This window comes from Cavia porcellus, unplaced genomic scaffold (genome assembly GCF_034190915.1).
Source record: "Cavia porcellus strain 051 isolate PalLab524CR breed Dunkin Hartley unplaced genomic scaffold, mCavPor4.1 scaffold_33, whole genome shotgun sequence".
Classification (NCBI taxonomy): Eukaryota; Metazoa; Chordata; class Mammalia; order Rodentia; family Caviidae; genus Cavia; species Cavia porcellus.
In genome coordinates this window covers 14,165,211-14,187,489 of record NW_026947516.1, presented here as the reverse complement: position 1 = coordinate 14,187,489, position 22,279 = coordinate 14,165,211, and the positions used below count along the sequence as shown (strand labels likewise).

The following is a 22,279-nucleotide window of genomic DNA, read 5'->3' as shown; positions in this document are numbered from 1 at the left end:
GATAAGTAACTAAGACACTCTCTCTGTACTAGGTAAAGAAGCAAGATGAAGTCAGTAGGCTGAAACCTGGAAGAGTCCCTTGACGAGAACCCAACCATAACATCATCCTGATCTGCAATTTCTGGCTTTGATGAAACTAAAATTCAGACCAGTGAGAAATACATTTCTCATGTTTGTAAGCCACCCAATCTATGATACTTTGTTATAGGGGCTGCAACTAAGAAATTGTGTAGAATCAAGCTTCCTCTGTCTTGTTCTCTTTAGGGAATCTTTCCAGTTGAATGACCTTGTTGTTTAAATATTTCTTTTTCTCAACAAGCACAACCACAAATACCTTTCTATCAATATGCCATAACCACAAAATACAATTTAAATATGACAAAATTAAATTGTCTTAGGGAAACTTATGCTGATTTCTACTTGTCTATGTTAAATAACATTATGATGCACTATTTTAGTCAATTTCTTAGAAACACATGTTTAAAGATAACTCGTTGTGGGGGCTGGGGATTTAGCTCAGCGGCATAAGCACCTGTGTTGCAAGCAGGCAGTCATGAGTTCAATCCCTGGTAACGATTTAAAAAAAAAAAAAAAAAGATAACTCATTGTGCAAGGTTACCTAAGAGACTCTACTTAAGAATGGTGTGCTGGATGTTTTCGTTTTCATTCCAAAGGGATTTTGTATTTATGCTAGGATAATTTCCAGGTATTCACAGATAAATTGCCTAAGGTGTTTCACAATTCACCCCTATCTTGGACAGAGGAGATTATGAACCGATGCAGAGAAACTACGGGGATAACAGAGATGGTAGGTTGTGGCAAAGTTGTCCAGTTTGGAAGAATTGAATGAAGGACGCCAGGGACATCTGACTTTATGTCTTCTGAGTGTAAAAACAAGGTAGGATGAATTTTTATCAATAATCACCTTACTATAAAAGCTGCTCCCTCTTTGATTTTTAAAAAGTTTTAAAAAATTCTCAAAAAGTCCAGTGTAAATGGAAGTTTATTTTCTATTATAGCACAATTTCCATACTGCATAATTATCATATCTTTGTCGTATACAATGAAAAGAATTTAGTCATCATCTTTAAGATTTATTGCAATAGGTATTAATAAATACCAAAAAGTTTAATTTAGATGCATATATTAAAAACTATTAGGAAATAAAAACATTGAAAACATCAATTTCAGCTTTTACATGACATCTAAACATTAAAAATCAAGTATTATAAGCCAATATTTGTAGAAGTAATTGTAAAGGATAGACTAGTGAAATCACAGTAGACATAGATATATGATCAATCTAAACAGCAATCAGAACCATTAGTTACAGTGGCAAAAGTTCTTACACTGAAAAGTGGTTATAGTGGGTTGACTACTAAGGTAACCCACAGTGATCTCCACTTCCTGGTGTTCACCATCTGTGACCTAGACAGCGGCTATTTCTAGGTGTGATTCCACAAAAAACAGTCACTGGCTGAGTGAGACAGTCACTTGTCCCAGCCCCAGATTGTTTTCCCTGGATTGAGTTCATTACAGCTTCACTACCTTGGTCTTCGACTGTGTTCCTAGACTGAGGTGGCCACTGCCCCAGAGTTGGTGGTATCTGTGGATGACTTCAAAGCAGAATATGGCTAACATGATGGGCTATCATTTTCATGAGTAGACTACAAAATGATCACTATGTTTTGATTTTAGTGCTGAAACTTGGCCTAATATCAGTCAGTATTGCCTAATGGAATCAACATATAGATTGTTATAACGGGAATCATTTTCCGTTAAGACCACATTCTTCAGACTTTGCCAAAATAAGCCTTCTGCCTTGGGGTTGTCAGGCCACTGGAGGATGGAACTCTTACAGATCCGTCGCCGCAGCCTCAGGTACTGGGAATGTTGCAACACGGGCTCCAGGAGAATGAACAGAATGACATCCATGTTCTCATCCATTAGCCTCTGCAAGGCCAAGTAGAAAGCCGTTTTAAAGTTCCAGCTTTTGGCATATTTTTTGGTTAAAACGAATATTGTTTTTTTGCTCTGGTTTATGCTCTGCATGAGGTTGTCAATGATGGCCAATCCTGGGTCCCAGTCCCTCTCCTCTAAACAAAGGAGGACATTTTTGTCTTCACTCTCTTCCAGGTGGTAGCGTAGTTCATTTATTACCCAGTCGGTAACAGAGGCATCTCTGGTGTCATAAGAAATGTAAGCATCATAGAAAGTTTGGGATGTGGAAAGAGACCTGTAGCCTCTTACCTTAGCTGAGCACATCTGATACATAAACCAAACATCCCAGTAAAATAAATGGTGTGCCAAGGCAACCAACATAACTGAGGTGGTAAGAAAGAATGTGCACAAAAAAAGTGCTGCCGCGATGCCATCTGAAACACAAGTTGTTAGCTCTAGAGTCACAATGCTTTTTCCACTTTGATCCCCAGGACTGGCACAAATCACATCTGCCAATCTAGGAATTGTGACATTCAGATTTTCATCCATCCATCTTCGAAAATCTCCAATGTCACATGTACAGTCAAAAGGGTTTCCATCCAGTTTCAAAGAAGATAAATCAGCGGCGGTCTTGGTCTGTAGTGTGGATTTGTTGATCATCTTTATCAGGTTGGAGCTTAAATCGAGGTGCATCAAACTGCTGGCTCCAGAGAGGAAGCCGGAGGGCAGGTGGGAAATCCGGTTCTGGCTCAGCAGCAGGGTCTGAAGAGAAGACGTAAATCTAGACAGGCTGCTAGCTAAAGAGGACAGCTGATTTCCACTCAGATCAAGCACCCGGAGCTGAGGAAAGTGCTGGAGCAATGTCCAATTAAAGAAATTTAATATGTTGTCTTTTAAATAGAGGTGAGTGAGATTTTGAGGCAAGTTCAGAAATGCTTCATTTGGGATCCGCTGAAGCCTATTGTCAGATAAGTCAAGTCTGCTCAGGTTACTGAGGCATTTAAAAATGGGCCAGTACCTGGTATCTCCAGGCTTCCACAAAAGGTCAAGGCGGTTTCCACTGAAGTTTAATTCTTCCAGGGATGCGCTTTTCAGCTCATTTTCCTCTGTTAAAGTATAAATGCTGTTGTAGCTCAAGTTTAATACCTTGAGGTGAGTTAAATTTTCAAGAAATCCCAGACGATGTGTCACCCCTGCTATTCTGAAGTAGTGCGAATTACGGCTGAGATCTAGAACTTCTAAGTTGTGCAATTCACTGAGAGCGTTATCATCATCAAAGTCTAGTCGGTTGTTGGTCAAATCCAAATATTTAACCTGACGCACAGTTGAAAATTCACTTCCATTAAACACTTGACCGTTGCCATTGGAAGACAGATTTAAACAGACAATGTCTTGAAAATCTTCAAATTGCCTTCTGCCAATAAAGAAAATACTGTTCAAACTTAAATCTAAGGCTTTTCCATACCTAGTACATTGGGGCTTCATTAACGGATAGCTTGGATGATAAAAATTTGAATGCGGGTCAAATTCAGAATCTGTCGAGCGTGGCTTACGGTTGTGATTTTGCAAAGGAAATCCTTTTGCAGAAGTTTGCCTGGTATCATCTACCAAGGGTGATATTCTGTTTTCTGACAAATAAATAACCTTCAGGCTGGAAAAATTTTTGAAAATGTTAAAATCAATTTGCTTGATAAAGTTAATGCCAAGGTTGATGGTTTTTAAGTGTGAAAGACCCATCAGAGGCTCGAAATCCTCTCTTCTGAGTACCTGGAACACATACCCTCTTAAATGCAATGCCTCCAGGTGTGTAAGCTTAGAGAAGTTTGGAGAAAGTTTAATATATTGTTTATATTGTGTCTTTACATAGTTAAAAGATAAATCCAGTATTTTTAAGTTGGGCAGTTTTGTTAAAAATGCTCCAGAAGCTATTTCGTGCACTAAATAGTTGAATTCAAGATGCAATTCCTTCAGATAAGGCATATTGTCAAACCAAGTAGAATTCACAGTTTGGAGGGAAGTGCTAGAGAGGTTTAGGTGGTGAAGGTTGCTCAGATTTTGAAAAGCAAGAGGATGTATCTTCAGTGAAGCATCCCCCTCACAAGGCGTGCAAGGAAACGGTGCATTGAAACACCTCGGACAGTTGCCACTTAAATCTAGTGATGATAAATTCCCCAGCCCCTTGAAGTCTTCTGGACCGATGGCTTTGATCTTGGCATTACTCAGATAAAGTCTTTCTAGGGAGCTTGGTAGTTTGGGGGGCACATGGATAAGGGTATTGAAAGACAGTGACAGCTCCTTCAAGTTTGTAAGGTTTTCAAATGTCCCGTCCTCCACTTCAAATGTTTTATTACATGCAAAATAGCAGTTCCAGCTCAAATAGAATTTCTGCAAATTTCTAAGTTCCGAAGTGTTATTTTTAGTTACCAAAATGATATTGTTTTGAATTAGACTAAATTCTGTCAAAGACTCTGGCAAGCCAGTGGGTATTTTGTTTAGCTGGTTGTCTTCAAGCAGCAACTCCTTTAGGTTTTTTAGGCTGAGGAATGCACCATCTGTTATGTTCATGCCAGTTTTGACTATACCAGGATATTCTTCCTGGTGCTGCTGATTGGCATTGTGGTTGAGATTTAGTCTAGTGAGCTTATGCAGCCCTTGAAATGATCCATTTGTTATGTGTGTGATTAAATTATCAGACAAGTCTAGTTCTGTCACGTTTCTGCCCACTGTTTTGGGAACTTCTTGCAGTCGACGGTTGTTGCATTCTGCAATGACAGAGGAATTCTGCCTACTCTCATCACAAGGAAAGCTTCTTGAATATTCAGCAGAGAACTGACCAGAACCCAAGAGAAGCAGGAAAATGCAGGTCAGAATTGATGACTGAAGGGACATGTTTTCCTAAGGAAGATAACAAACAAAAGCATGATGTTAGAGTAGCAATACTTGTCAGGTATTTCATGATGAATCCAACAGTGCTTCACCATTTGTGTATGAGTTTTGAAGCACAAATTTACTTAACAAATATATGCATCACATTAGGTTCAGAACCGTTTCACTCTTTGTGTTCAGTTTTAAGTGCTGAAAGGAGATGAAGTTATCTGAGATTATGATGATAAGACTGGATAAGTTTTTGTGGGGACATTAATCAAGATGCACCCCCCCACCGCCACATAGAGCCAGACTGGATTACAGTTATGAATTAGGTGGTTTAAGCACAGCATGCTGTATCTTTGTAACATCAACCTATTGGCACAACTCTTGATGAAACTTTGGCAAGCCCCAAAAGAGAAAACAGATACTATTTCTATTAAATGACCATTCAAAACATTCAAACCAGAGTTATTGTCATCTTATTCATACAACATCTCTCATTAGTATTTCACATAATATTTCAATACCTGTGTCCATCCTATGTGCAAAGTTCTCATATTTCCTCCCATGACTATAAAGTGAACAACTAAGAATTAAGTATTGTGCTAAGTGATTCAGAAGCATTTCTTCATCCACTAAAGCTCACAGGACCTTGAGAAAGTAGGACTTATTTTAATATCTATATTTTTCAGGCCAAGAGATGAACTCTGATACTTAAATAACTTTCAGGAGGACAGTATTACTATACATCTCAGTTGAGATGTGAACAAATGATCCCATTTTTTTTTCTGTGCTAAGGATTAAACTGAGGGCCTCCCCCATGCTAGGCTGATGCTCTGCCACTGAGCTACACCCCTAGCCCACCCCCCGCCCTCAATACATGTTTTCAACCATTGACCATCCTGCTGCACAATTTGTTCTTGAAATCCTCAGTACTTCAGTGCAGACAGCGCTCAGTAAATTGTGGCATAACTACCCCTCATATGGCTCTTACATTGACACCAATAGCCGTTTATCAGTTTTGAAGGTTTTGTTAAGGAAAATGGGCTGATTTACACTTACATGCATCCACTGGAACACTCAGTAGAGAGCTCACTTCCTATGACTCTTTAATATGGAGGGGCTGACTGCACTACTTTTGGTTGCCATACAATAAACAGATTTATGTGATTGTTTTGACCAAGGGTTGTGGTTAAGAGCACTCTTAAAATCCCATTGCATTGGCTATGGAGACCAACTAGACTAAATTAGATTTTCCAGCAAAGTCCAACTCATGTCTTCGTTGTGAGTTACTGCAGAAAAGTACTCTCTTTTTAAATTCTCCTACAACTTGAGGCTGGTGAAGTAGCACCTTCATGTATAACACTCGCAAATGATACAACAAATTCTATGTGGCTGTTGATTATTCTAAAGATCAGTAATTACTTCCCATTATGAGGTGAAAATTGAAGTGGAATAGAACTACCAGACATTTTCAGTTGTTATAGTTACTTTCAAACACAGTAGTAGGAAGGCGCCTACTCTTTGATGTTTGACTTGTGCTAAAGGAAGGTACTGCTTTACCTGGTGTGGTGTGGAATTTGACGACAGGCCCCATAGATTTTGCTCCTGGTATATCCTCTACATTTATGTTACATTATTTGGCAAATGGGAGGTTTCTGGAAGGGCTTAGTAGTAGGAGCCTTTAAAGCAGTGTTTTCTCTGGCTACTGCCACAGAGAAAGTCTGAAAGATTGGAAGCCTCACAAGAATTGGATGCACCATGCTGACTTAAAGTGGCCCTTAAAGTGGCAAGCAATATTAAAAGGCTTTGGAAGCCAAGAGTGGCTCTCTGTGACAGCTAGCAGGAAACAGGGGCTGCAGCTTTGAGAGGAGTAAGGAGCTAAAATGGATGCATAATCTGAGTGAAATTGGAAATGGAGTTTTACCAAAAACTTTCAGACGAAAATTCAGTTTGGCCAATACCTTGATTTCATCCTTAAGAGACTTGGAGCTGGGAGCTCAGGAAATCCTGCCCAGATTCTAAACAATGGAAATTTAAGCTAATAAATAGGTGTTACTGGAAACCTTTCTATTTGGGAACTGTTTGTTATGCACAAGTAGAAAATGAATGCACATCTAGAAAATAAGTTTCTAAGATGGTTTATGGCTTGAAAATGTGAAGCTTTGTCCTCACCACGGGTCTCCAGGCTCAATATCCCTTCATGGAGAGACAGAGGTGCACAAAAAGATGGTAAAGCTTGGGAATGCAAGAACTTTGGAGGAGAACCTGGGAAATAGACTTGTTTGGTGATGTGAGCAGAACTAAGCTTGCACAAAATTCAACCTGAGCACTATCAGTTTTTAAGTCGATAACTAGACTCTTCCTTGTCTTTGTTAGCTAGGGGTGCGCCAGGGAGATTTCAACTGACAGGAAGAATGAAATTGCTAAGAGAATATTCTGGCAAAAGGGGGTAACTAATAGAGAAGCTACAGAGGTTATTAGTATCTGTCACCACATAAAGTGGAAAATGCCCTGTCCTTGTCTTCATGAGTGCAAAAATGGAAGGACTAAAAGAAAGTCAGAAATTTAAGACAAGTTAAATGGATCTTAAAAATGTGTTTATTTATTTACATCAATAACCCAAAATTACACACACACACACACACACACACACACACACACACACAGTTACCCAGTGGTGCCTTGACTCATGAACCTAATTCTTGACACAATTCTGGTCACCAACCAAATTGAATGATAACAGAATCAAATTCAGTGGTTAAGTTTAATGTTGATCTTATGGGGAAATTTGATTCAGTCTTTGTCCACATCACTTTGCAACCAGAAACATGGAAAGAGTTCAGTTTGTGAACTGAGGTTCCACTATATGTGGTATACAAAGTGATGTTTTGAAATACATATGCACTGTGGAATAGCTGAGTCAAACTAACATATGCATCACCTCATATACTCTTTTACTGTGGTGAGAACACTGGAAATGTAGTCCCCTTCCTTTTCCTTTCTTCCTTGTTTCCCTCTTTCCCTCTTTCTTTCATTCCTTTCTTTTTTCCTTCCTTCCTTCCCTTCTCCTTTTCACTTTGTCTCTCTCTCTGGTACTCAGACATTATTATTAATTGTAGTCACCATGTTGTATGATAGATAAATTTACCTTCCTTCCATCTGATTGAAATTTTGTAAACTTTGAACAACAGATCCCCAGTGTGCCACCCGATGAGTGAATTTTGATCTTTGTCTGAGGAGCACTGTAAACCCTTGGGTCTTTAAAGCACACAGGTACCATCCTTAGATGAACTCTTCTGTCATTACTGGCAGGAGGACACAGACCATCAATGTGAGATGGTGATAGCTTAAGCCAGGTTGGTGATGATGGACATACAGAGAAATGGTTTCTAAGATACTTAGGAAGTAAACTGACATAGCAATGGATGTATAGGAGGAGTTTGGGTAAGGATAGAGAAGAATGTACTCCAAGTAACTTCCAGGGCCCTGAGCTCTACATCCAGGTGGGTAAGGGTGACAGTCAATGAGAAAAGCCTGTTCACAGGGGGCAAGGAAAGCAGATATTGTCTGTAAAATTCAGTATGTGGATTTCAAGTTAAGTTTGTAATATTCACATAGAAATGTCCAATAGGATGTTGAATATATGGATCTGAGAGTTCTGCTGGAAGAATACATTTGGAAGACATGGTAAGGGCATGAATGAGATGAGCTTGGGTAATGTAAGGTGTAAAGAATAAATCTTCCATTGTGCACTTCTAGAAACAAGAATTCTTTTTTTCCTAGAATTTTATAATTACATTTTCTCATAATGAAATATCTTATCCCATTGGGATTGTTTCTAGCATAAAACATGAGATGTAAGTTCACATTATTTTTTTTTTCTAAATGAAGACTCAGTTGGTCTAACATTATTTATTGGATAATCTTTTGCTCACTGTATTATGTACTAACTGTCTTACGCACTTACTTCAAGATTTTCTGGTCTCTTTCATCAGGCCATTTACATTTAATATGTAGACACTTCTATGTAATACTGAGAAGACAAAGAACCCAATAGAAAAATGCACAAAAATATCAACAGAGTTCACATAAAAAAGAAACACAAATGTCATCTTTTTATGAGACACTGAAGACTGAATCCTGGGCTCCCATCCTTTAAATTTTTTTTGAAAAAGGTCCCACCAATTCACTAAGTTGTTCAGACTGGGGTTGAATTTGAGATCCTCCCACCTCAGCCTCCCAGAGTTCTGGGATTACAGGCATGTGGCACTGTACCCAGCTATGAATACTTCTGAAACACAAAACGATACCTACCCACTATGCTACCATAGAAAAGGATAAGCTGAAAGTATTTTCAGATAAATGGATGCACCTTCAGATCATAATTTTAAGTAAAATACATCAGATTCAGATGTTTAAATATTCCATTGTTTCTCTTGTGTGAGAAACCCAAAATATGAATAAGGAGAAAAATAGAGGATATGTATTAGGAAGTAGGAAGAACTCTTTCAAATGAGGATAGCAACAGGTGCGGGAGGAGGAAGACAGGAGAGGAAAGGGATTTAAAGAGAAAAGAATTGAAGAGAATAAATAGAAATAGAACTTTTGCAAATGGGGAGGAGAAGAAGGCTTGGAGGGAAGGGTAAGGGAAGGGGAAAAAAAGAATTAAAATGTGTTATGTACATGTACAAGTCCCCCAGGATGAATGTGATAAATATATGCTGGTAAATTAACAAAAGAAAAAGATACTCAACCTCACTAAAAAACTGCACTATAACAGCATTTTTGACTGATTCTGTTTTAGAGGTAGGGATATGGAGGTACATATTCTCTGTTGATAGAAGTCTAAGTGAATTCTATCTTTAAGATGCACAGAGCTCTGTAACACCGTATTTGTCAAGACCGAAACACATACTTGGAGTCAGCAATTTCAATACTAAACGTAAATCTTAAAGCCACACGTCCACATATGCAAATGGCCATATACAAAGATATTCAGCCCGAGGCTGCTAGGGCAAAATACTGGAAATAATCTAAGTGCTTGTGACTAGTGGTGTGGTTATATTGCCTCATGGGAAAACTGTGCAAAAACTCTGTGTTCATGAATTCATTCTACAAAAATTTATTGAGCATGTATCTTATTTTAGGAGCTGTTCTCAAGCTGGGGATGCGGCACTGAAAACACAGATGGAAATACCTGCCCATCTGGAGTCTACATTGAAAGATAGACTGCAAGATGGTGGAAAGCACTGCAGAGAAAACCAAGATGGGAAGGAGGACAGCACGGTAGCATGTTCCTCACTGGACTCATCGTGGATTTGGCAGAGGAAAACCCTAGCGATGAAAGGCCACTCCCATGCCAAAAGCTCACATTGTCAACGTGACTTTCCTTGTTGTAGACTTTGACCATCTGAGGTGGTGCTTGTCAGGTTGCTAGTACAGTTTTGAGCCAGAAACTAACAAAAACATTAATTTTAAAGAGGCCCATGGAGCACACGTCAGAGTGAGGTTACATTCCAGACAGCATCCATAGGTGAGACATCTTTGGGTGGAAAATTTGGCCATCCTCTGTGGCCTCTGTGGCCTCCCTAGCCTCAAGATAAGGTCTCCAAATTTAATTTCAAATACAATTCTCTTTCTCATGCAAAGCAGAGCAACTGAGGAGAAAAACCTGCAGCTGCTGTTAGAGATAGAGAGAAATGCACTCAAAGTTCTTTCAGGATGAAAACACAGCCTCTTGAGCTGGGCGTGGTGGCTTATGCCTGCAATCCCAGAACTCAGAAGGCTGAGGCAGGAGTATCGCTGTGAGTTTGAGACCAGCCTGGGCTACAAAGTGAGCTCAAGTCCAGCCTGAACTGCATAGTGAGACCCTGTCTCAAAAAGACGACAACAAAAAAGGCCTCTTAAGGAGTTTAAAGTAATTTAAAGTAAATTATGGACATGAAAGTGAAAAAAACACTCCAAAGCAGATTCCTAATGCAACCTTCCTACCAAACAGTACTGAAATTTGAACATGTGTTGACAAAGTGTGAATAACCCAAATTTGGATAATCCATGAGTGAGAACAGCAGAAAAGGGTGAGTAGCTACATAGTTAGCAAAGAAGTTGAGGAGAAATCACTGATAGTTCAAGCATCTACATTCCATGCAGGACCTTAGAGAGTTGGAGGGAACTGCTGATGCTCGTTTGTGTCCTGGCGGAAGTCCATTAATAACACCTGGTAGTGTAAACCTCTGCTCATGCCATCCATCTGAGTCTGAGACAGAGAGAGAGAGAAAGAGAGACAGAGAGACAGAGACAGAGATAGACAGAGACAGACAGGCAGACAGAGAGAGAAACCCAAAGAACTAGCAAGAGCTTCATTTCCTCAGCCAAAGTCTTCCTCTTGGTCACACCCATGTTTCTGTCTGCCAAAATCTCAGTCCAAAAGGGTACCAAAGGGAATCTGTCCCCAGACAAAATGAAAAGAATACCAAGAAGAATTCATTCTCATATTCTCTCTCTACCACTTCCTCTCCCCTCCTTTCCCTCCTTTCTTTCTCCATCTCTTCCCTCTCCCTCTCCCCTTCTCTTAGATTTCTGGGGAAAACTCAGGGCCTTGTGCATGTTAAGCAAGCACTGTACTGCTGAGCTGCAGCCCCTCTCACAGTGGTTATAACAGATAAATAAAACCCATCTATCCTGGAAAATGGCAAATGACAAACAACTACCCCCCAAAAATACAGAAATAGTAAGCATGCAAATAAAAAAGAGAAATGAAGACTCTGCCAACAAAGTAGAGGAAACAGTGACACTATGCAAATATGAGATAGAGAGAGAGAGAGAGAGAGAGACAGAGAGAGAGAGGAAGAGAGAGAGAGAGAGAGAGAGAGAGAGAGAGAGAGAGAGAGAGAGAGACTTGTCAGTTGATTGAACATGACAACTGAATGCTCCCATTAAACACAGTAAAGGAACAGAATTCTCAAAGGTCAAGAAGGTGTTAGAGGACATAAGATGTGAAATGTTCACAAGATTCAGGATGACAGAAAGGCGCTGGATGTGCAACAGATGGCAGAGAAGGCTGAGTCCCTAGGGACAACCTAGGAAGAGGTGGGAACAAGAGGCCACAGGCACCTGGAGGTGGCTGCCAGCTCCAGCTGGACAATGCATTGGCTGAACCTGCATGAGAAATGGGGTCCCTTCCCATTCTTTCCCTAAGGCTTAGTGTCTCACAAGGAGAAATCAAGTGATTTGGGCATAGTGGGAGTTGAGAACTGCCTTGAGGATAGCATTAGGGTTACAGGATGGTCAGTGATTACAGCCCCCACCCCGCCCTCTCCCTTGCCCAGATCGGCAAACTTGGGTATCTTATGAATACCCTGCCCTGGCACCTCTAGTAAGATATCAGTGGACTTTGCCTTGGGGAAATGCAGTTGTAAAGTCACAGAGCTGGGCCTGGTGAGGCTACTGAGGCATACAACATGAGCATGAGATATAAGAGACACCAGAAAACTTAGTCGTTAAGATGAAGAGGATTAAGAAATTAAAATCCACAATGAACAGACAAGAGATGCCCCCGCCACTTGCAAAACATGGTGTCATTTGTCTCTCCCTCACCATGGTTCTGGCTCCTGTATAATTCAACCTATTAAAATAGGCACCTTGTCTGTGGCTGAAGTTTGCTGATTTGATTTTTTGAAAACAAGGCATTCAAATGTTATTTATCTTGATTTTACTGAGTTTTGCTGGTGGCCCTGCCCTACCTTGCAATTTGTACTTAAAGCCAGTGCCTCTCTTGCCTCCTATATTCCTGGCCCTGTACTACAAGACAGATGCCCCAGTAACACAGGGCACAGCCTCACCAACAGGCAGACACGTACCACTTTTCCTGTGCTGAGACTCACTGAGTGGGACACTCTGCTGGTACTAGTGGGCTTCTGCTCAGCCCTATGGTGCCCACTGTTGACATGAAGTAGCCAGCACAGGTGCCTGAGGACTTCCTCCAAAGTGAAAAATAGAGGTTTTTCTAGTAGAGCATGGCTGGGGTGGGGGTTGATGCAGGATCTTACTATAGAGTTCAGAGTGATTTGAGTTCAAAGCCATCCTCTTGCTTCAGCCTTCCAGTTGCTGGGATTACAGGTGTCTGTCACCACATCAGCTGAAAACTAGAGATGGGAACAAGCAAAAAGAACATAGAAGAGGAGGGCTTGGTACAATGAGGTCTTCTGGCTCCCAGGACCATGATTTACGGCTCATTCTCCTAATCCTACTTTGTACAGATTCTCTGCCTCCTCTCTGCAATTCTGAAAAGTTTACACATTTGGAGGATTTTTGTTTTGTTTTCCCATAATTTATTTGGCAGCAAAACCTGATTTGAATGGACCCATACCTACTATAAACTTTCATTATCCACTCAGTGTGGATATTGATGTTTTGGACTAGAAACATCCCTGTGGGTAAGAACTAATGGTATTGATACAGAAGTATCAGGAGTATTTTGGAATACGTCATGTATGTAGCATACTGTTGTGTCAAACTAGGAATTCTGAACTTTGACATGATTCTGGCCCATGAATTTCAGAAAAGACATTGTGGATCAGTGATTCAACCTTCTTGCCTGGGGACACAGGAGATAGTAATTCCTGAATTTGCATTGGCATCTCCACTAAATCAGAAAATGGAAAGTCAGGTTATCAGGAGGGCCAAGTTATGAGGTCAGTGGACTCGAGACACTTTGGCCTCTGTGGGTCCCTTCCTCCATTGAAAAAATAGTACAAGCTATATTTTATTATTGTATTGGTAGAAGACAAATATAATCTAGGTCACATTATATTCATTAATTTCCTGATTTTAAAAGTAACACAAATCTTTGCTTTAAAAATCATAGTTCCCCGGTCCTAGGCCTTCTACACCTCAAGAGTCACTCTAGTCGTCAAGAATCAAATAATGGAGTTTGGATCAGGCTGCAGTCAGCTGGTTAAGATGAGGAGGAGATACTTACCAAAAGGTAAGTATTAGAGTGGGAGTTAGTAAAGTGACAGGGACCAGGGTAGGGACCAGGATTAAATAGAAGTAACAGAATAGAGGATCTAAAAAAGAGAGTGCCCCCCACCCAATACATCAAAGGCCCAATGCCCAGAGCTGGGAATGTGAACTTATTTGGACTTTGCAAATGTAACCAAGTTAAAATGAGTCCCTACTGGCTGAAGGCGGGTCCTACTCTGATAGCTGGTATCTTCATAAGAAGAAGGTAACACACCGGAGAGAAGGTGACAAGCAGACAACAGGGGCCCCGAGAAGGAGCCAGTCTGTTGGTCACACCTTGATTTCAGACATTTGGCTTCCAGACATGGGCAACAGCAGATTTCTGTGGTTTGGAGCACTTTGTTGCTGTAGTCCTAGGAAACTGATGCAGCAAGAGCAGACAGCAGGTAAGTAAGAGCTGGGAACCCTTACCAGAACGATGAGAACCGCCAAAAAAAGGCTTTGTCTGGCCACAGTCACAAGCTCACTGCCCAGAACTCCCCAAGGAGATGGCAAGGTCTGGGAGGGTCACATCTTCCATGGGCGGTTGCCTTGGAGCACGCACAGAAATATACCACCCCTTGCTCTCTAAGATGATGTGTGAATCACGACAAAAAAATTCTGCTAATTTCCCCCTTAGCCAAGCACAGTTGTTGCTACTGAGGAAGTTTTCTGTTTTCTGTTCATTGGTTGGGTCCATGGTACAAACCTGCAGATTGTCTCTTGCATATTTTGCACAAGGGAAACAACTTCTGCCACAAAGTCTTCTCCTCTAGCTGAGCCAGAACAGACAGCTAACAAACATTTCACTATTGTATTTTACTGGGGATTGAACGCAAGGCCATTTCATTGATATCTACAACCCCAGCCTCAATCTTTTCTACTTTTGGAGACAGTTTCTGCTAAATTGCCCAGGCTAGACTTGAATTTGCAATTCTCCTGCCTCATCCTTCCAGAGGGCTAGGATTTCGTGCATCACTACATCTGGCAGCTAACACACATTTTAAAAACACCAGCATATAAAGCCAGTCAAGACAAAAGAATGAAAGCATTATAGGATTTTGATTTGTTTGATATTATTATATGTGAAGGTATGGATAATTATTTTGAAGAAAACAAGAGACATTACAGTAGTCACTGCTGATTTCCTGTTGTTTTGAAGTCCTGTGATACTTGCATGATTCTCTTCTGATTTGCTTTGATTTGTTCTGTTCTGTTTTGTTTTATTCTCTTTAAAATAAAAAAAATTAAACAAACAAAGAAAACACCAGCGTAGGGCTGGAGTTGTAGCTCAGTGATAGAGCGTTTGTCTAACATGCATGAAGCCCTGGTTCAATCCCGGCTACTACACAAACACCAGTGTAGCTTGAGGAGCAGCTCACAAAATGTGCCCACCTGAGGGCTGGATCCTGCTGCCAGGAGACCTGCAAACAGGGCAGAGACTAGGGGCTTGTCCTCAAATAAGCATCACCCCCAGGTGAGACTGAAATAAACCCCACACTATCCAGCACAAAGGCAGGCTAGGCAGCCTCTGGAGAGGTCCCCTCCAGGACAGTGACACTTTTTATCTTGTCAGAGCCCTTTACTGTAGACCGCCATTTTATAAAGATGACCCCTTCCTTCTCCCTCTTCAAAGTTTTTCTTTCGGATCAGCTGAGTTTCCTTTGGCAAGTTGTGATTTGTTTCATACCCTATGCCCATCAGCATACTTCTCTGGACATGGTCCTGCTGATGTCCCCTGACTCTACAATACCAAGAAAACCTATCAATTATGAAAGGCAATCGATTCCTCCAACTGAGTAACTTAGCTGTTTGGAATGTGGGATTCAACTGGAACTTAATTTTTGTCAAATTTGAATTATTTCTAATTTGTAATGAATTCAGATTCATTTGTGGTTGACAATGTTGACTATTAGTTCATTATGATAGCAAATTAATTAAGAAATAGCTATGTGATAAGATTTGTCATGTTAATTGAAATTCACTGTTGGTAATAGATACTTAATTGTATTCATTCCCAATTTGATGGATTCACAAACAGCTTCGGAAGACAAAAGCTAACACAACAGTAAATGCGCCCATTACTCCAGTGATGGATCCTGATTTCACACATACTGCTTGGATCCCATGAGTATGGCAGGGAACATTTGTTGAGTGTTTGCCCCACGAGGCAAACAGCAGGGCAAGGTATGTCCTGCATTCTCATTTCATCCTCCGAAACATCAGGGAAGTGGATCGTATCATAAGCTCTTGCTTCACACTCATGGCATCTGAGTCTCAGAGAGTTGAACTGATCTAAGGCAACTGTGCTGGTGGGTGGTAGATCTGAAACTGAGCCTAGATCTACTTGAGCAGGCAGGGAACCAGAAGGACTGAATCAAGAGGCTAGTTGGCAGGCATCTCATGTCAGTGATCAGCACAGACATCATAGCTGTATCTCAAACCTACAGAGTTTGAATACTGGAGGTAAATTTTCCCTCTTATCTTCCTGTACTAACTGACCAGGAATTGTAGTCAGGGGTTGCAAGGAGAACAATTACATAGAGGACACACAATTTATAATATTATTTTATGATGATCACCCAGAGTTAAATACAACAAAGTGCAGGAAATCTGTCCACAGCACTAAAGACCTAGAAAATCCAGCTGAGGGCCTAGGTCCCACAGCAATGTCCTGCATGAGTCCAGCTGAGCCCTGTCTCATGACAATGACTCATCCAAGTCTATTTCATGAATCTGTGCTGGGAAGACTCAAAGGTCATAGTGCAAGCTAGAAAGTCTACGCCAGCAAATTGAAGGCTCTGTGCTAGCAGCTGAGGGTTCTGTACTAGAGCCAAGAAGTAATGTTCAACATAAGGACTAGGCCTGCCCTGAAAAGTAACACAGCCATCCTCAGCAACAATGAGGTACCAAGCTCCTCCGACAATAAGAACAGCTGAATCCATATCAGGAAATCAGAGTGACAAACTTCTCCTGGAGATTAAACAGCATATATCTTCCTTTCCAGAATCAGAAAGTGATGCTCAAAGTAAGGACCAGAGCTCCCCCAAAGTGAACCGTAACTGTTCTCAGCAACAAAGTCCCGAGTCCGAAGTCCTCCAATGACAACAGTCAACTTTAGTTATAGTTTCATAGGTGTCATTGGCCCACTTGCTCCAACCCTATATGGACTAAGGCAGTCATTTTGTAAAGCATCATGAAAGTTTGGAGCAGAATTAATTTATCTTCAAGATCTGCAGTAGACATCAAATAAGTATAAAAATTAATTTAAAGAACTGAAATATACATTAAGTTGTTTTCAAAAAAGACTCCAAGGACTTTAACAAACCCTAAATGACTGGGAAAAATATAAGGTAAATTTTGGTGAGATTCTATCAAAATCAGATTTTTAAATTGTTCTTTTTTATTCCCCCTGAGGATCGAACTCACCACTCGCCAGGCAGGTGCTTATACTGATAAGCTAAATTCCTGGCCCCCTTAAGTTGCTCTTAAATATCACTGAATTTTCCAGAAAAATATATCTTTTAAAAGTACTTGCAAAGTTTATTTGTGTTTTCAATCTGACAGCTTTTGACAGCAACAAACCAAACCATCTGTTATGTCTAGACGCTGTAGAAGTTATGGAAATAGTAATTACGTTACTTTAAACTCTGAACAAGAAAAGCAGCAATTAATATTGAACTTGAAGCTTTTTGTAGTTCTGCTAAACTCAGGCTGCACTAGGCTCTAGCAACTGATCCATGGGGGGGGGTGCGGGCAAGTGTCCTTTTCAATAGAAATAATAAGGTAAAAACACGTCCTTCCCCTTTCATGTGCAACTCTGTTGTCCTAGGAGACAATATGACCTCTGGCAGGGCCAGAAAATGATGTTCCAGTTCAATTTCTATGTTGGCGTTTTCTTGTGAAATGAATAAGATTATCACCGCATCTGATGTTAAAATTTGCAGTCTAATTACATTATACTAACATCCACACACATTTGAAGGAAATACTAAGCCTCTTTTGCTGCATTTAGTGGTGTCTTGATAATTAACCTTTTAATACTTGCCGATTTATTGCTTCTTTGCTCATATAGATTGGCCACCGACCCTTATTGCTGGGCCAGTTAATCGCATTTTGTTGGCTAGCTTCGCGAAAAGCACAGGCAGGGTTAGGCTCACCTCTTTGCAGTTAGTGTCTCTTCTAACTTCTCGTCTCACCACTTGCAGCAGCGTGGAATGGCCCGCACTGTGGTAGGCTTCTGGAGAGAAGAAACTGGCTGACTTCCCGAAACAGGTCCCTTTACCACCAGCGGAACCTCCCATGTGTTTTGCAGAAGTTTGTGTGAGAAGAAGGGAACTTGGGATTTCTTAACTGTTGCCAAATCATTTATTGAATCTGCTTTAAAATTTCGAAACTGAAATAAGAGAAAACAATCTTTTATAAAATGATTTAAATAGAACTCACACCAGATATCTACAGCTATTTTTGTAAGCTGATGTGGGTTTGTACGTGTGTGGTCATGGATATTATCAGCAAAATGTTTGTATTGATTAGTTCTGGAGGGCAGGATTGGAGGAAAATGAAGGGGAGAAAATAGGGTCGTTCTTTTCCCCAGAGAGGAAAGTTAGTGTATTCTTTTATTAGTACATGTTTTTAATTCATAATGATTGCATTCACTGTGGGTAGTTGGTATATGTACATATACCATTAAGATGTACATCTTAATTCTTTATATATTACGTACTTTTTCCTTCACCTTTCCTTCCTTCCATCTCTCAAGTTCTTCCCATTTGCAAAAGATCTGTCTCCCTAAGAGCTATTATCTTCTATTTTTCTCTTTATTTATATTTTGTGTTTGTCATATAAGAGAAAACGTGGTATTTAAGCTTGTGTGTCTGATTTATTTCACTTAACATTATTTTTTATTTCACTTAATATTATTTTCCTATGACTGACTCAAAGTTATCCTTCTTTATAGTAGAGTAATACCCCAGTGTATTCTCTTTAAAAAATGAAAATCTTACCATAAACTTTTACCAAATTAGGATTTTCCACACTCATTAAATGTAGGTATATAAACATCACTTCCTCTTTACTCTGCACATTTCTGAGAAGCACCCAGCATAGATGGGTGCAGGTCACCTTCCAGTTGTCACTGTAAAGAAGTTTTCTTTCCTTCAGATGTCCTTGTACTTCACCCAGCACCTGGCATATAGTATGAGCTCAGTAAAAGTTCATTGAATGAATGGGTGATGAACTTTAATGAGGCTAGAAAATTTCCTTTACTTCTGATTTCATTAGCTGAATATTGTATTCCTTTTTATCAATCTATTGCAAATGTTCATCTGTAAAACTTCTTTTCTCCTTCTGGGCAAGCCTAGACTTAAAGGATGTGGTTTGCTGACATCTGCTCTGGGTTAAACCTTCAGAGGTCCTGGCTTCAAGAACTCCTGAAACAGACATGGATAGTCCCTCAGGTTGCAGACTATAAGCAGGGTCCTGAGACCCTAGTCCTGAGAAGATGGTGGGCCAGGCTCTCTGATCCCCATTATTCTGGGATAGATGTTACCTTCTGTGTTCACCACAGCAGGCTCCTGATTTTCCCCTGGCCAGGGACCCCAGCCCCCTGCTGGTCAGAGCTAAACTCTTGGAACAACTGTCCACCTCCCTTGGTCAACAGCAAGAAGTGGAGATTCAGAAGTGGTCAACAGATTCAGTAGAGTCCATGTGTGCTGGGATGGGGGACCTGCTCAGCTTGACGAGTGGTAAGGTTTGGGACTCTCCCTACAATAACTTAGGTGAACCTCCCTTAAACCAAAAGCTTATCTCTATGAGGCATTGTCACTGAATGCCAGGGTGGTGTCTTATGGTGATGAGGAATGAAACTGTGGACAGACAGAGGAAGGTGTGGGAAATTTTATTTAAAAGATACAAAAGCACAAAAGTGAAAGATATAAAATCAATATCCTGCTAGAGGGGAAGGAGTTCTGAGCAGGAAATCCATGAAAGCTTTTTGTCTTGAGCTCTTAAAAAGATTTAGAAGGGATCTCAGGCTGTTGTGTAAGTAGTGGGCTCTCTACCCTATAGAAGACAACTTGTTTTAATGGTCCATTCTATGTAGTGTTCATGCAATGTCCACCCAGTGTCCATGCACGGCCCATGCACTTTTGAGCAAATGGTCTGCCTCATCAGGCTCAAAGAAGGTCTGGACAGCCACAGGATCCTGGAGATATTCTTGTATGACCCCTAGAAGGTCCTGACTCAGAAGACTTCATTTTGGGCTTCTCAATTCTATTTCGGGGTCACTGTCCCTACTGCCTAATTCAATCCTGATGCCTGTCTCACTAATTCCTGTCACAACAGCAGAAGAGCTGTGGTGAAAGGGAATCAGTCCACTCATCTTCACTGGGTCTTTCCATGGGTAGCAAAAAGGACAGGTCAAGGTTGAAATCTTTTGCATTTGGGTGCCCTCACATTGACTCCTGGCTGGGCCTGAGATCCTACAACTGTCACCTCAGTCCAGCTCTATCTTACAGAGGTTGTGGCTCTCTGAGACCAGAAACAAGTGGGGCCTCAACCAGACAGCTCGGTATCCATGGAGCACCCACTGGCTGTGTTCTGGGCAGGGTGTACCCTCAGTCCCCCTTGACTTTCAGGAGTCCCTGTGTCCTTTGATCAGATGGGGCTCCCTATGTTGCCCTGAAGTTAACCTCTCAGGTCAAGTTCCTCACACCCTGCGTGTCCCAGGGTGCATAGGAGAAGTGAGCAGGTGCCACATCCTGTTGCCTCTGTGTGGTCTCCAGGGCCGATAGCAGGATCTGGGTCTCTTTTCTCCTGAGATTTGGGTTTCCTGTGTTCTTCTGTCATTTCTCCATCTTCCTCCTGTTGGGTCCACCCCCCCACCTGAGAAGGGTCACCCTCTCCTTCCCCTGAAACCCATCACACTTCCCCCCAATTTCCTGCTGTGGTGATTAATTGACTAATTGTCAACTTGAGTGGGGAATGCCCAGCTGAGTTGGGTCAGTATGCTTCTGGAAATGGAAGATGCACTTTAAGGAAGATTGTTGTCACTGGAACCAGAATTGCAGTCTTTCGAGGAACCTTGCACCAGCCCTGCAAGGTCTTGTAAGTGCTAATACACCTGCCAAAGTAGAAGTAAGCATGCCCCTTAGGCCCTCCGAGGGCCAACCCCAACAGATTGGCAGACTCCCAGATCAAATCTTTCTGGGCTGGCAACATTTTTAGTCCTCATGGAGGGTCCATACTTTGAGTCTGGCGTTTCCTTGGACCCCTTCCTCTACTAACTTCATGTAGCTCCGTCTGTTGAGTTGCTGTCACTTCTTGGACCAAATCACCTCCCTGAGACCTCCTATCTCCAACCATGAAGCAGAATTGAGGACAATTCACATGCGGCTTCTCCATGGGTCCCCAGCCTGACAATAGGGGGAGCCACACTCTGTGAAGTCCCTTATTTAGAGGAATTTTGGGTACCTTCATGTCTTCAGTCCTCACCAAAAGTTCTCACTTTGATTCCTGGCAAATCCGGGTCTCCTCCTTCTGTTGATCTAGTGGCGGCCCTTACACCAAGGTGTCACATCCTTGAGACCAGGGAGACAGAAGTGAGGATCCTGCACATCTAGACACCCCTGCATGGGGTTTCTCAAACCTGACAAATGGAGCAGGTTCCAGGGTGCCTCCTTAGTCTGGAGGTATGAGTATTTCCTCCTCAGCGGGCCTGGGCCATTTCCCTCTGCTGACATATGGAAGCATCTTGTGGGCCAAGGCCACCATGTCCCTAAGACCTCAAAGGTAAAAGTTAGGGGGAAGTAGTGAGTCTTCCTCATGGTCCTGGCCTGACAGCAGCAGGGGCAGATTTCCCATGTCTTAGATCTGCTGACCTCAGGCTACACCTCTCAGACCAAGGCCCACTCCTTCCTGGCACTCTAGAGGCATAAGCGGAGGTGCACTCCACTGGGCTACTGACCGGAGCCGCGGGAGACAGGAGACCAAACTCGAGCAGGATCAGCTCTCAAAGTTTATTGCGTACAGCGAACCGGACCTAACAAGGTCCACCACCCTCAACGTTGGTTCCTCTTCTGCCCGTTGGGGGCAGGAACAACCTCTTATAAGGGGAAGCAGTATCCAATCACAGAGAAGCGCGTCTAACAAGCTGATAGGCTAGTGTCACGGGTAACTGGGCAGACATGACAATTTGGCGGGCTTGTTCAGGCCGGGAAGAACCCGGAAGCAGGAAATGGGCGCCATCATAGGCGGCTTCCCACATCTCCCCCTTTTTTATTTATTAAAATAGGATGGTCTGTGGGTCCCTCCAAGGTGTCTATGACCTTGTTGCTGTTAGACACCTAGGAGTGGGCCTACCTTGTAGGCCGAGGCATGAGAGAATGTAGAGGTCTATACCCTGCTGTGCATCACCCTGTTTTGTGCATATCCTTGCGCCAGGACCATGCTCAAGGTGAGTGGT

General features: G+C 41.7%; 1 protein-coding gene across 2 annotated transcripts; it reads right to left on the bottom strand.

The window, feature by feature from the left end:
• Positions 1 to 972: 972 nt before the first annotated feature.
• Tlr8 (toll like receptor 8) lies at positions 973 to 18,100 on the bottom strand. Of its 2 annotated transcripts, XM_063242733.1 has the most exons (3): positions 17,976 to 18,004; positions 12,861 to 12,956; positions 973 to 4,836 (listed from the first exon to the last, which is right to left on the bottom strand). In XM_063242733.1, exon 3 carries the CDS (start codon positions 4,828 to 4,830, stop codon positions 1,723 to 1,725), a length of 3,108 nt encoding a protein of 1,035 aa, XP_063098803.1. In that variant the 5' UTR covers positions 4,831 to 4,836; positions 12,861 to 12,956; positions 17,976 to 18,004; the 3' UTR covers positions 973 to 1,722. The 2 variants fall into 2 exon arrangements, with proteins under 2 accessions (XP_063098803.1, XP_003462940.2); XM_003462892.3 differs by lacking the exon at positions 12,861 to 12,956 and having other exon boundaries at positions 17,976 to 18,100.
• Positions 18,101 to 22,279: the final 4,179 nt, after the last annotated feature.